This window comes from Plecotus auritus (assembly GCF_963455305.1).
Source record: "Plecotus auritus genome assembly, chromosome: 4".
Taxonomy (NCBI): Eukaryota; Metazoa; Chordata; class Mammalia; order Chiroptera; family Vespertilionidae; genus Plecotus; species Plecotus auritus.
This window is the reverse complement of record NC_137775.1, coordinates 116108317-116123531: the sequence shown is the minus strand read 5'-3', so window position 1 is coordinate 116123531 and position 15215 is coordinate 116108317. Positions and strand designations below refer to the sequence as shown.

The window sequence follows — 15215 nt, the reverse complement described above, 5'->3', positions numbered from 1 at the left end:
TACCAACTCAGGGAAGCAGTGAAAATGCGGCGTCAAAGAAACAGATCACAAACGAAAGAAATGGAGGAAAACAAACAACTGGATATAGAATTCAAAACCACGGTTATAAGGCTTTTCAAGAACATCCTAGAAAAGGCCGATAAATATAACAAGACCCTCGAAGATATGAAAAAGGACCAACTAGAAATTAAACATACACTGACTAAAATAAAAAATATTATACAGAGACCCCAAAACAGACTAGAGGAACACAAAAATCAAGTCAAAGAATTGAAATACAAAGAAGCAAAAAACACTCAACCGAAAAAGCAAAAAGCAAAAAAAAAAAAATCCAAAAAGTTGAAGATAGTGTAAGAAGGCTCTGGGACAACTTCAAGCATACCAACATCAGAATTATGGGGGTGCCAGAAGAAGAGAGAGAGCAAGATACTGAAAACCTATTTGAAGAAATAATGACAGAAAACTTCCCCCACCTGGTGAAAGAAATAGACTTACAAGTCCAGGAAGTGCACAGAACCCCAAACAAAAGGAATCCAAAGAGGACCACACCAAGACACATCATCATTGAAATGCCAAGAACAAAAGACAAAGAGAGAATATTAAAAGCAGCAAGAGAAAAACAGTTAGTTACCTACAAGGGAGCACCCATACGATGTCAGCTGATTTCTCAACAGAAATTATGCAGGCCAGACGGGAGTGGCAAGAAATTTTCAATGTGATGAATAGCAAGAACCTACAACCAAGATAACTCTACCCAGCAAAGCTATCATTCAGAATTGAAGGGCAGATAAAGAGCTTCACAGATAAGAAAAAGCTAAAGGAGTTCATCACCACCAAACCAGTAGTATATGAAATGCTGAAAGGTATTCTTTAAGAAGAGGAAGAAGAAAAAAGTAAAGAGAAAAATTATGAACAACAAATACATATCTATCAACAAGTGAACCTAAAAATCAAGTGAATTAAAAACCTGAGGAACAGAATAATCTGGTGACTATAATAGAATCAGGGGCATAGAAAGGGAGTGGACTGATAATTCTCAGGGGGAAAGGGGTATGGGGGGTTCATGAAGAGACTGGACAAAAATCATACACCTATGGATGAGGACAGTGGGGGGGGGGGGTGTAAGGGCAGAAGGTGGGGTGGGAACCAGGTGGAGGGGAGCTGTGGGGGGAAAAAGGAGAAACAATTGTAATAATCTGAATAAAGATTTGTTAAAATAAAAAAATAAATAAAAGTTTTAATTAACATTCCATAAAATTCAAGAAATAAAAAATTACTATTAAAATTAAACCTCGCTTTAAATAACTGAATACAATATTTGAATTTTTTTAAAAGAAGGGCCCTGGCTGATTGCTCAGTGGTTAGAGCATTGGCCTTGGACGGAAGAGTCATGGGTTTGATTCCTGGACAAGGGCACCTACCTCAGTTGCAGGTTCAATCCCCAGCCCCTGATCTGGGTTCAATCAATGTGTCTCTCTCATATCGATGTTTCTCTCTCTCCCTCCCCCCCTCTCTCTCTCTCTCTCATCTCCCCTCTCTAAAAATCAATGGAAAAAATATCCTTACTCCTCCAGTGAGGATTAAAAAAATGAAAAAAGAGCATTGAAGGCCTGGGGAGGGGCTCAATGGGGGGCAAAAGGATGAACATATATAATACTTTCAACAATAAAGATAAATTTTTTAAATGATTAGTAAATAACCAGTCAGAGAAAGGCAAATATCACATGATCTCACTTATATGTGGAATCTAATGAACAAAATAAACTGACAAAATAAAAATAAAAGAAGAACCAATATGGCAGCATAGGTAACCACCTGTACTTGCCACCTCCCACAACCACATCTTGAAAATATGCTCAAAGTCACTAATCATCCTAGAGATGCAAATCAAAATGACAATGAGGTACCACCTCACACCTGTCAGAATGTATATCATCAACAAATCAACAAACAACAAGTTCTGGTGAGGATGTGGAAAAAAAAAAGGAACCCTCGTGCACTGCTGGTGGGAATGCAGACTGGTGCAGCCACTGTGGAAAATAGTATGGAGTTTCCTCAAAAAATTAAAAATTTGACCCAGTGATCCCACTTCTAGGAATATATCTCAAGAAATCAGAAACACCAATCAGAAAGGATATATGCACCCCTATGTTCAAAGCAGCACAATTTACAATAGCTAAGATTTGGAAACAGCATAAGTGCCCATCAGCAGATGAGTAGATTAAAAAACTGTGGTACATTTACACAATGGAATACTACCTATATATATAAAACCCTAATATGCAAATAGACCGATCGGCAGAACAACTGAACAACCAAACAACTGGTCGTTATGACATGCGCTGACCACCAGGGGTAGTGCGCGGAACATGGTGGGCTTTGGCAGCAGGCGCCAGAGCGCCAAATATGGCGGGCGTCAGCCCCAGCGGGATGGTGGAGCAGGTGAGCAGGGGTGCCAGGCCAAGGTGGGGTGCCGGTTGCTGTCATCAGGGCATGCCTCTGGTGGTTACTGAAAATTCTTTGCTCCCAGGCGCCACAGTCCCACCCAGGGCTCGCTCCTGCTGCTGGTGCCAGCCCCACTCACACCCGCTGCTGGCGCCCAGCACTGGCCCTGATTGCTCGGCACCATCAGCGGGTGCGAGCAGCGGCTGCCAGCCCCAATCATCCCTCAGGGCTTCTCCAACTCCCCATGCTCCTGAGGGGGCAATTGGGACCAGCAGCCACCTCTTGCACCCGACACTGGTGACGGCCCCACTCTCACCCACTGCTGGTGCCAGAGCCGCCACTTGCACCCGCTACCAGCGCCCAGCACCAGTCCCAATCACTTGGTGCCGTCAGTGGGTGCAAGCGGCGGTTGCCAGCCCCAATCACCCCTGAGGGCTTCTCCACCTCCCCCTGCTCCTGAGGGGCGATCAGGGCAGCTGCCGCCACTTGCACCCACTGATGACGCTGACTCCGCTCACACCCACTGCTGGCGCCAGCCCCAATTGCTCCATGCCATCAGCGGATGCGAGCAGGGCCAGCGCCGTCAGCACATGGGAGCAGCAGTGGCGGGAGCGGAGCTGCCCGCAGAGAGGGGACCAGGGGGCCACAGTGGGAGGGACCAGGCGGGGGCACAGAGGATGGGCGGAGATCCGCCCCCGTGCCCACCACAGCCTCGCGGCCCACAGTTCCTTTCAAGGTGCACAAATTCATGCACTGGGCCCCTAGTGCTGCTATAAAAAAGAAGGAACTCTTATCATGTGCAACAGCATGGATGGACCTGGAGAGCATTATGTTAAGTGAAATAAGCCAGTCAGAGAAAGATAAATATCACGTGACCTCACTCATTTGTGGAATATAATGAACAACATAAACTGATGAACAAAAATAGAACCAGAGACACAGAAGCATCGAACAAACTGTCCAACCTATGAGGGAAGGTGGTGGGGGAATGGGGGAGAAGTGGGGGGAGGTAAAAGGACTTGTATGCAAGCATATGTGCATAACCAATGGACACAGACAGTAGGGGGGTGAGGGCATGTGCTGGGGGGGTGGGAGCAGCCAGGGGAGGTCAATGGGGGAAAAAGGAGACTCAAGTAATACTTTAAACCATAAAGAATTTAAACTTAAAAAAAAGAAAGAAATCAGAAACACCAATCAGAAAAGATACATGCACCCTTATGTCCATAGCAGCACAATTTACAATAGCTAAGATTTGGAAATACCCATCAGCTGATGAGTGGATTAAAAAACTGTGGTACATCTACACAATGGAATACTACACTGCTGTAAAAAAAGAAAGAACTCTTACCATTCACAACAGCATGGATGGACATGGAGAGCATTATGCTAAGAGAAATAAACCAGTCGAAAAAAAATAAGTATCACATGATTTCAATTATTTGTGGAATATAATGAACAACATAAACTGATGAACAAAAATGGAGACAGAGGAAAAAAATATTTTAGAATAGAAGTAACCCTGTTATTTGCAGACTTCCAATATTTCCTACAACTTTTGTGATATTATACTATGTTAGTATAGTTTTGGTAATGTTATTATTTTTAAAATCTTTTTTCCCTTGAAATACTAGTGTTTATTGAATATAAATGGCTATTTTTTATCTACAATCTGGTAATAGATTTATTTTGTATATGGTAAAAAAAATTTTAATAAATAAGAATTATAATTCCTTTGTTTTTAAAAAACTATCAGATATTGTTACATTATTTTCTGTAGGCAAGCAATCCTATGTAATAAAAGGCTAACATGCAAATTGTCCCCCCAGGAGTTTGACCGACCGGGAGTTTGACCACTCACTATGACATGCGCTGACCACCAGGGGGCAGCGCGGAATGAAAGAAGGCCCCAGCCAGCAGCTGGCAGCCAGGGGAAGGAAGGCCCTGATCACCAGCCAGGCCTAGGGACTGTACCTGTGCACAAATTTCATGCACCGGGCCTCTAGTGAAAAATAACTATTCATGCAAAATCCAAGCTTTTTATGAATACTTTTATAGTCAAAACTAATTAATGTCTGCATCTTTGCTCAAACGTAACTGATATTATGTTGTTATTGCTTCTGTATTTCCCTCCAAGAAAATGACTGTTCAAATAATGGGCTGGGGGGGGGGGCGGGGGGAGAAGTTTATTCTTAGAATGGTCTTCTCCAACTGACTGGATTTGCTATTAGATTTCTTTCTTGTTGTTGATATATTTTTTATTGATTTCAGAGAGAGGAAGGGAGAGAGAAAGATAGAAACATCAATGATGAGAAGCATGCCCCCCCCCCCACCAGTGATTGAGCCTGCAACCCAGGCATGTGCCCTGACCAGAAATCGAACCATGTCCTCCTGGTTCATTGGTTGGTACTCAACCACTGAGGCATATCGGCCAGGCTGCTATTAGATTTTTTTGTATTACAATTTCAGACTTACCGAATGATAATACATATATACAATTTCCAGTTTAGAGAAAAAACAATTGAGAAGCAAGTTTCTAATATTTAAAAACTATCATTTAGCTTCTCATACTTCATCTCTCAAATGTAAATGTAACAATTTTAAAGCTCTCTCTTTGCTAAAAGAGGCAAATAAGTTTAGAAAAGATTTTTCTCTTTAACCCATAATTTCAAGTACTGTGAGCCTGAACTGAGAAAAGTATAATTGGTTGTGCTTTATTTTAAACAAAATATATCAATAAGGAAGGGAGTACCCTCCCCCTCCAAAAGAGTCCTAGGAAAAAGTACAAACCAGATCATAGCAGGTCTTACATTATGACATTATAGAAATCTACTAGTACAGTGGTCGGCAAACTGCGACTCGCGAGCCACATGCTGACTAATGAGTTTGCCGACCACTGTACTAGTAAATATATGTCACAGAAAGAAAACCAACTGAGTCAAGTGGGTATAATAAATTGAGAAACACCTGAAGAGCATTACTTTATTAGTTCTATTAATAATGCTCAATAAACAGTACCTATCAAATAAATGAAAAAGATCATTTGTAAAAGAAGTAAATTTCATTCTCTTATTCCCAAGAAGAAACTAGAAACTGGAAAAACTTAACAGAGTGAAGAACTGTAAGCATTTTATTAGCTACTGCTAATCAAATAACACTTTAGAGTGTTATTACAACTGACTTCAAAACCACAAAACACTAACTCTAGATCACACATAAATTCAAACTGCTTATTTTTAAAAGCCACTTCTTTTTTAAAGACTATTTTATGCCTGAGAATGTTTCAAGTGATGGTGCTATTTTACATTGTTAAGCTTTTTTATTTTAAATACATAAGACTCCCTTCCTCACTCACCTAAGAGATTTCTTTAAAATCCTCTACAGGCTTGCTCAAAATTTCATAAAGACTGACACTTAACCCAAAATTCTGTACTTAGATTGGAGGTCAACTTAAGAAACAAAGACTATGCTTATAACGAATATACTTTCAGTTTCCTAAAATTCAGAGGGGAAAAAATTGCTCTCAGATAAATGCTGCCTTATTTTGCTGAGATATTTAGTAATTGCAATTAAACAGTGACTCCTCTGGCCACAGACACAGCTAATATGAAAAACTGCTAGAACTAACTGGGCCTGTCAGTTTCTAATTTTAGCACAGTTGGTAGTGCAGAAATGCCTGCTATATTTGAAGGATTGGTAACAGTAACATATGGACAACTGTCCTGCTCCATTGTAGTATCAAAAATGAATTTCATTACATATTCTCTCTCTTCCAGGAAACTCAAAACCCTTTATAGCTATCTTTACAATGACATCTCAAATAGAATAAGGATGTTGGGAGATAGTCTTTCATATTTATGACAAACAAATGGTCAGTAGTATGGTTACAAACAATCCATTATCCTGTCCAGTGCACTTTTTTATATATATTCTTTAGGAAGACTTCCAGGATAAATGAGATCCCACTATGTATTTTAACCTGTCATTTCACGGTGGCAGACAAAGCCCTTCGAATACAAACTTCTACAGAAACAAGCTATTACAATGTCTTGGATTTAAATAGTAATTTACAGTCTACAAAGAACTGTCTGATTCACTTTACCATCTCCTATGAAGTCGCAGTCCAGTCAAGGGAGCCATTATTCACCAAGCTGGAAAGCCAAAGGCAACTATCTCTACCACACAAATATTCATAGAATGCCCAGGGTGGTGGCTATTGCAGTTTATTTAAGAAGCATGAACACGCCTCAAGTAGTATTTGTCCAGTTGTACACTTTCTATCAATCCCATTCCAGTCCCACATCTAGAGAATCACTAAGCTGCCCTTACCCACCTGACCAGTCACACTTATACCATACCATCCCTTCTTCCCCATAGTATTTTCCTGCTCTGAATTTCTCCTTTGAATACACAGAAACACTATTTTCCTCCCCTTGTCTTCAATCTCTTGCCCAGCTACCTCAGAAGTATCCTTTTAGCTCTCTGAGTTTCAGCTGTGAACCAAATAATAAGTTCAGCCCTTAGAGCTGAGCAGTAACAATAACCCTCTGAATCCAGGAAAAGAAAACCCTTAGGTAGTGAAGTAAAATAGGACCACCAGTGCTATCAATCTTGGAAAGCCTTAAAAACACCCAAAGTAATCCACGCATCCCTCTTTTCATTTATCATCACTGAGCAATGAACATATGATAGAAATACAAGAAATGAAAAAGTCACAATGCCCACTCTCAAGATCTTCTGGGTATACTAAGGAAATAGTCTTCCAAAAATCTCCACCAAGTTCTCATTCTCATTCATAAATTAAGCTGCTTTCCCATTAAAATACATGTTTTAATGTGTTCACTTGTACTGCTTCATTTAATAGGACAACTAGTATTATAACAGTACTAGTTTTGCTTTGAACAATTTTCATTCCATGGGTACAAAGAAACTATCTATATAATAAAAGCATAGCCGAAACCGGTTTGGCTTGGTGGATGGAGCGTCGGCCTGTGGACTGAAAGGTCCCGGGTTCGATTCCGGTCAAGGGCACGTACCTTGGTTGCGGGCACATCCCCAGTGGGAGGTGTGCAGGAGGCAGCTGATCAATGTTTCTCTCTCATCGATGTTTCTAACTCTCTATCCCTCTCCCTTCCTCTCTGTAAAAAATCAATAAAATATTTAAAAAAAAAAAAAAAAAGCATAAGCGACCATTACAGCAGAACGACCGGTCACTATGATGCACACTGACCACCAGGGGGCAGACGCTCAATGCAGGAGCTGTCCCCTGGTGGTCTGTGTGCTCCCACAGGGGGAGCACCACTCAGCCAGAAGCTGGGCTCATGGCTGGCCTCTCCCGCCTCCATGGCAGCACTAAGGAGCAGCGAGTTTGAGTGGTAAGGAGCAGCGAGCAGGAGGGCGGTAAGGAGCGAGAGGTCCCAAACTGGGAGAGGGCACAGGCCATGCTGAGGGACCACCCCCATTTCCGTCCCCAGTGCACGAATTTCGTGCACCAGGCATCTAGTCAGCTATATAATTGTTTATATGGGATATAAACAGACTTTAGGGAGCCTAACAAAAAGCAGGCAGCACAGTGCCTGGCTCATGTAAGAATTCAGAATTCAATAAATGTTGATTCTTCATCCTTTCCTAGTTCCAATCTATTGATTTACACTGGATCTTTTTTTTTAATACATTTTTATTGATTTCAGAGAGGATGGGAGAGAGAGAGGAATAGAAACATGAATGATGAGAGAGAATCGGCTGCCGCCTTCTGCACGCCCCACACTGGTGATCGAGCCTGCAACCTGGGCATGTGCCCTGAGTGGGAATGGAACCATGACCTCCTGGTTCATAGGTCAACTCTCAACCACTGAGCCACGCCAGCCAGGCTGGATCTTATTTTTAAGATCTAATTTCAACCAGGCATGATTCTTGCTCATAGGGAGCAAAATATACTTGGAAGCATTAGTGAACTTGGCAGTATATTAGGGAATATTAATTGTTTAGCATAGAAAACAAGTACAGAAACTGGGAGGAATACTGACATGAGATTGTGTGTCCCAATAATAATTGACAGGAATGATGGAACTTTAATTTTACAGGTACGTGCTTTTCCAAATGAGTGAATAAACAAACCAGAGGATGAATGAATTAACCAGTGAATGAACACAGTTCAGAGTCAGTGAAATGGACTAGAACAACCAGGTATACAATAAGTGGCAATATTACTGCTGAGTCACTACAACCAACTGACATAGTTTTTCATTCACTCAACAAATACATACTGAGTATGTGTTAGGTCCAAATACTCATTGTTCAAGATCCTGGGAATACACAATAAGACGAAGCAAGATAAATGAGGTCCCTATTCTCAATGAGTTTACTGTCACATGGGACAACTATTATCCTGACTTACAAAGTCTGATCATCTGACCCCTACAATAAACAAACAAGAATTATACCAAACCATGCTCAATACTAAGCAGAGAATTCAAATCAGGTGATATTACAATGACTAGATGGTCATTTTAAATTGGATCATGAAGGAAAACCCCTCAAAAGAAGATAATGTATTTAAGCAGAGATGTGACTACTACTAAGATGCAAAAATTAAGTAGAAAAACTTTCTGGTGGAGGGAACAGATAAGTGTAAAAGCCATAAGGCCAAGCAAATATGATTAAGAATGAGAGAGAAATTATAACATGTCTGGAGGGTAGTGACCTTGATGAAGAATGGTAGAAATTCAGATAGAAGGGGTGGAAAGGAGTCAGATCATCAGACTTTGTAAGCCAGGGTAATATATTTGGATTTTATTTTTGAGATGGAAAGCCACCAAAGGAAGCCACATGAAATCTGGAGTTGTCTTGACTAGGAATTAAGAGTCCAAACTGGAAAAAAACATATTAAGTCTACGTATTTGCTTGGTTCTATACTCTGTACTCAATGAAATTTATCCCAAGACAATGAAACAGAATCCTATAGCCAGAAAGAACCTTAAGGAATGCAACACTAGCATTGTACATGCATGGAAACTGAGCGAGGAAAAAAAGCATCATTCAGATTGCTTCATTAGTGGCTGAGAAAAACGAAATAAGAGCAACTAAGATGTCTAGGATATAGCCTCAGCTCAAAGCTGACATTAATCAGAAAATTGTCCTTGTACGTGTTCATACACTGGATTACCATGAATTAGATGCACATGACCTATCAGAAAATTTTTTGAGTTTTTGTGACAGCTTTAGACCTCCATCTAAAACTGGAAAATCAGATGATGCGCATCTGAATCAATTCCACTGTTCCTATCCCAACTCACTGGGTACACAGTAACTTGAAGATTCATTTACAGAGTGAATCATAAGAAACTACTATGTACAAGGATGTGTACTGGGAAACAAAGAACGAGCCTAGTAGAAGCTATGAAGCACATTTACAGAAAGAGAGATACCTACACACAAACACTGACACACACTGCAAGGTAAAAATACTGATACACAGTGCAAGGTAAAAAGAGCCAACATGCCTCTCAGATAATGCACTGTAAAAGTTGGAAGAAATATTTTTTTCAATTGAAACAATCAGAAGGCAGCATGCAAGATAGTCCTTGAAGGATTGGTGAGATTTACAGATGGGAGAAGATTTTAAACAGGCACAGCAGGGGCAAAAGAAGTAGTTAAACTGAAAGCAGGCCTTCCAGATAAGAAGGCCAGTGTTAATTAAATTTAGAGCAACTATTTCCAGTATGAAAATACTCAAAACTGAGCTGCACCTGAAGTTATGTATCATGTCAGTTCAGTAATGAGAATTTAGCATCTGTATTTATCACCTTAAATCACACACACACACACGTTTTATAATATAAACAACACTAAGTTTAGGTGAGACCATTACATTTGTTTTCCAAAAGCAATGAAATACAATTTCAAAGATCTTTGAAAACTTGCTTTCCAGGAAACAGAGAAAGAATTGTAAAATCACTTGTGTGGTACAAAAGTGGCAATGCAAACTGTTTTAAATGCAGCATCTAAAAACCTCAGAACATAAGGTAGATGAGAAAGTGATATGAACATCGCAGTATAAAGTAAATTATATCACTATTTTCAAACTAACCTATTCTACTGTTTTTCTTGAATATATTATATCCTGCATGGCTACTCCTATGTATTAATTTTCTGTCCTTCTGGAAAAGCACTGTTGTAGGATGTTAATTCACTTGAAAGGTGACAATTATACAATTCAGAGGGTTTTTAAATCACGTTAAAAGTTCATTGTATTTTCAGTAAATCAAAAAACTATTTTAACACTTTTATCCAACTCAAGGGCAGAGCATCATCAAAAAAGCAATTATCAAAGCTTTCAAAGTCACTTTTCATTGTTAGATTTGGTTGCCTAACTTAAGTGTTCTCTGTGTGGCCTAACAAACACCGTGGAATTGTTTGGACTCTATTCCTACCCTAAAGGGCTGCTCGATGCAATAAAGGGCAAGCAAATCCAGACGGTGGGAGTAGAGGAGGAGAAGGCTAGCATGAAGAGAACCTTGAAGGTATTTTTCATTGGAAAACTACACATGATGGGAGAACTGCAAAGGGAGCATTGTTCAATAAGGTCCTTTTCTTTACTGTTTTAAATTCCACGATTCCCAGTGCTCTGAATCCGACCTGCACTTTCACATATCCGAGCCTTTGTTTGGGAGGCCCATCCTCTGTGTCCCCAACTCACATCTGTGGAATTCTCTTCATCCCCCAAGACTCAGTCCAACAGAAGCTCCCGTGGCCTTGCCCTGCTCCACTTTGCATTATGAGAAGTTGTACCCAGTTGTAAACTCCTTATTTAACCTGAGTTTAACAAACTTGCATAATCCTTCCCATCACAGCACCTGTCACAGTGCCCTATGCATAGGAGGAATTCAAGAAAATTTTAATGGGTTTAGCATATTTACCACAAAATACGATCAAATGAGGTCAGAAATATTAAAGATGCTATCCGTGATCAAGATATGGAGAAAAACAAGCCACGTAGATATCCAGAACAACTCAGAAACATTTTTACCAGAGTCCACGACCCTACAAGAGCAGAGCTGGGTCTGTGTCATGAAAGCCCTGGCTCAGGGATCTACCTCCCTGCAGCGCTGAGGTAGAAGGCCCGCACCCACAACTCCCTAAAAGCAGCTCTAGACTCAGCTGCCTCTCCAGGGACACTTGCCTTCACCTCACAGGAAGAGCTAGCACCACAGGGCTTAGGAACAGCAAAATGAGTCCCTTAAGAACTCCTTTAGATCTCCCTGCAAGAACAAAGTTCCACCATGGGGAGGTTCCAATGTCTGCCTCTCCCACTTCCCCCAGAAACAGTAGAGGTAGCTCCTCTCAGTGTGCTTCTCCTTTTACCTTCCTTTGTGACTAAAATGTGCATAAAACCAAACTGAAAATAGACGTCTATCATCCCTGTGGAAAATTGCCTCAGTCTCCCTCTATCATGTAGCTGATGAGATTCAACCCAGATGGCCTATTCATCTTCATATTTCCTCTTATAAGCTCAAATGAGAAATGAACCTATTCAAATTAACAAAGGTATTTGTGAAAAAAAAGCTAAAGTTGCTGTGAGAAAACCTAATAATTTCTTCCTTAAAAAACTACACACATTCCCAACATGTACTTTTTGCTTTTTGCCTGTTCTACATGGAGTATTGGTATATAGCATTTTATGGGTACATGAACACATATACACACATGGATGATTATTTAATCTACTTTAAGAAAATGTAGTACACAAATGTGTGTTCTGAAATACAAATTTTAAATGAGAAACATTCACATTTTTAAAATCCTACAATGACTCTTTTGGGAGGAAAAAAAATAAAAACCACCTACCAATAAATACGATTCCCTTACTATATATATTCAATCAACTTCTTAAAATTATAGGACTTTGGGACTAGAAGGTATCATTTTTTTTAATATATCTTATTGATTTTTTACAGAGAGGAAGAGAGAGGGATACAGAGTTAGAAACATCGATGAGAGAGAAACATCGATCAGCTGCCTCCTGCACACCCCCTACTGGGGACGTGCCCACAAACCAAGGTACCTGCCCTTGACGGGAATCAAAACAGGGACCCTTGAGTCCGCAGGCCAACCCTCTATCCACTGAGCCAAACCGGTCAGGGCTAGAAGGTATCTTAGAGATATATTTACATATATTTACATAAAGCAAGGAAGACAGTATGTGACAAGCAGCCACTCTAACAGATGAAAAGCCCGAAAGCCATGGTCCATGGGATGACTGAATCCAAGGACTGAGCAGTGACTATTAAAGTGGTAGGTGAATGCATGCATATAAGCCTAACCAGTGGTCACGAACAACAGGGGGGTAGGGGCATGCCTGGGGAGGGGTTTGGGATGGGAATGGGGGGATGAGGACAAATATGTGATACCTTAATCAATAAAGAAATTTAAAAAATAAAATAAATAAAGTGGTAGGTGACTCCAGGGTGCAGAATCCTATCTGCTTGGCAGGGGTACTAACCCAAGGGACACGATGAAACCTATGTAAATGTGAACAGGAGTTCAAGTTAAAGTGATGAAGATGTCTGAGGTTTCTACTGAAAAGCACCCAACTAGCACAGTGAGTAAGGACCTAGGAAATATACATAGACATAGACATAGACATAGACATAGACATAGACATAGACACAGACATAGACATAGACATAGACATGGCATATACATATATTCAGGACTGTAAGAATTTCCCAAAGTACTGTGAAATTAAAAATTAAAAAAAGTACAAAATATATCTAGTCCCACAACTATTTCCAGACTTCACGAAGGATTGTCACCCTCCCTGCAAAATACACTTTATGATTCTGAACTGTCTCTGGAGATGGTGTGAGTTTTCTTCGTGGCTGTTTTTCAAGGACTCGGTCGGCCGATCGCAAGTTTATTCTAATTACTTTGCGTACTTGCGACCGCGGCTGAGACCTGCGGGGCCTAACGAGCTCCCAGGGCCGCGCGCAGCGGCCGAGGAGCGGAGAGTGGGTCACTGAGAAGCACCCTAAATCCTGCGCTCCCGTCTCTTTCTCCCTTCGCCATTGCGTTGGGTAACCCCACGTCACCCCAACCCGGAGCAATACCTGCGGGAATACCTGCGGGAATCCCTACGGGTGCAGGTCAGGGCGACGCCCCGCCCACCCCAACTCCTAGGGGCCCGAACTCGGGCGGGTCGGGGCGCGCCTCCGGGACGGCCCCATTCGGGGGCTTAGCTGACTGGCACCCCGGTCAGCACCCCAGGGGGCGCCCACGGCCGCCGAGCCCCGCCGGCGGAGACAGACGCCTCGCCCGACTACCCCTCGCACGTCCAGCACCCGCGGCCGAGAGGGGTGAGGAAGGACGCGGTCCAAGTCAGGAACCCTCGGGGATCACGCGCAGACCCCAGGGGCGTCCGCGAGGTCTCCCTCGCTCCCCACTCCCGTCCTCCTCCGTCGCCCGCCGACGAGCACCCGGGAGGGCGGCCGGTTCGGGCCGCGGTGCCGTCGCCGCTGCCGGGCCCGCCTCGCGGCGTGAGCGTGGCGCCTCCTCCTCCAGGTCGCGGGGCCGGGAAGGTGGCCAGCCGTTCGCAAACGGCCCGCGGGCCAGCGGTTGCCCGAGGCGCGGCGCCCCCGGCAGGTGGCCCCGGCGGCGGAGCCCGGGCCCCGCGCGCGCCCGCCCGCCCCCGCCCCCGCCCCCGGCCCGCCCGGCCCGCGGCCCCGCGCTAGTTGCACTAACTTTCCGGGTGGGGGAGGGCCCGGCCGGCGCGGCGCGGCCTTACCTGTGCTCAAGTTGTCGTTGATTTTCAAGGGCACACGCAGGATGTAGACCAGGAAGAGCACGATGAAGAACCACACGGTCCAGAGATAAGTCCAGGACCAAACTATGCAGGACTTGAGCTGCTCCAGAAAGCCCGCGCCCGCTTCGGCCATTTTCCGCGCTGCTCCCGGCGGCCGCGCTCCCGGTGTCTGTCGGATGATTCACCGGCCGAGGCGCCGCTCGCGCCGCCGTCGCAGCCGCCGCCGCCGCCGCCGCCCGGAGCGCCCCCCAGCCCGCCGCCGCCCGGAACCGCGCGCTTGCCCAGCCTGCCCCAGCCTCTCGCTAATTCTCAGAAGGCCCCTGCAAGTGGCTTTCTGGAGGGGTCACGTGGCCCTGCCCCCTCACGGTCTGATGCCATTTATTTTTATTATGCTTATATTTAGAAAGACCGGCCGAGGGGGCACTCGACATAACCACAACAGATGTGGAGGGCTTCCTACAGGCGAGGCACCACTCCAAGATCTGTATAATCTAATGTAATCCTCCAATAACTCCCATTATGCAGAGAGGGAAACTGAGGCACAGAGCCATGGAGCAGTTTCCCTTAAACTGAAACAAGAATTCACTTGCAATCTGATGGATGCCAGGGCACAAGGGCCTGAACCCCGCACTCTTTTTTTTCTCTGGGCCTCGGGAATGAACCATCCCCCGGCAACTTAGAAAAAAGGCAAATGCTCTCCTGTCACTGGTTTGTAGGCCTGAAGAGAAATCACTCTCAAGCAAGACTTGGGTTATACACGCTGTTTACCTTTGTTTTGTCTTCCTTGAATCAGCATGGGGGTTTTCCAAAGAAATGTCTTGAAAGAATGTTTGTTTATCCTCCAATTTGGGGAGCAATCACAATTCAAACAATGCTTGGCCCGTTTTTAATGATAAAAACAATTCTCTGGGATAATTTTGGCTTATTTTGAACTGGCTACTTTAAACAAGAAGTCAATCATAAATGTTTTTTG

General features: G+C 43.2%; 1 protein-coding gene across 4 annotated transcripts in view; it reads right to left on the bottom strand.

Moving 5' to 3' along the window:
* Nucleotides 1-14546, bottom strand: part of ST7 (suppression of tumorigenicity 7) — a 311491-nt gene extending 296945 nt beyond the window's left edge. For 2 of the 4 annotated variants that reach the window (XM_080665996.1, XM_080666003.1), the window contains exon 1: nt 14225-14455. In XM_080665996.1, coding sequence (XP_080522122.1) covers nt 14225-14375 — 151 coding nt within the window. In that variant the 5' untranslated portion in view covers nt 14376-14455. Of the gene's footprint in view, nt 1-14224 lie in introns of all 4 variants that reach the window. The other 2 variants (XM_080665997.1, XM_080666004.1) reach the window with 2 other exon arrangements.
* Between the last annotated feature and the right edge of the window lie 669 nt (nt 14547-15215).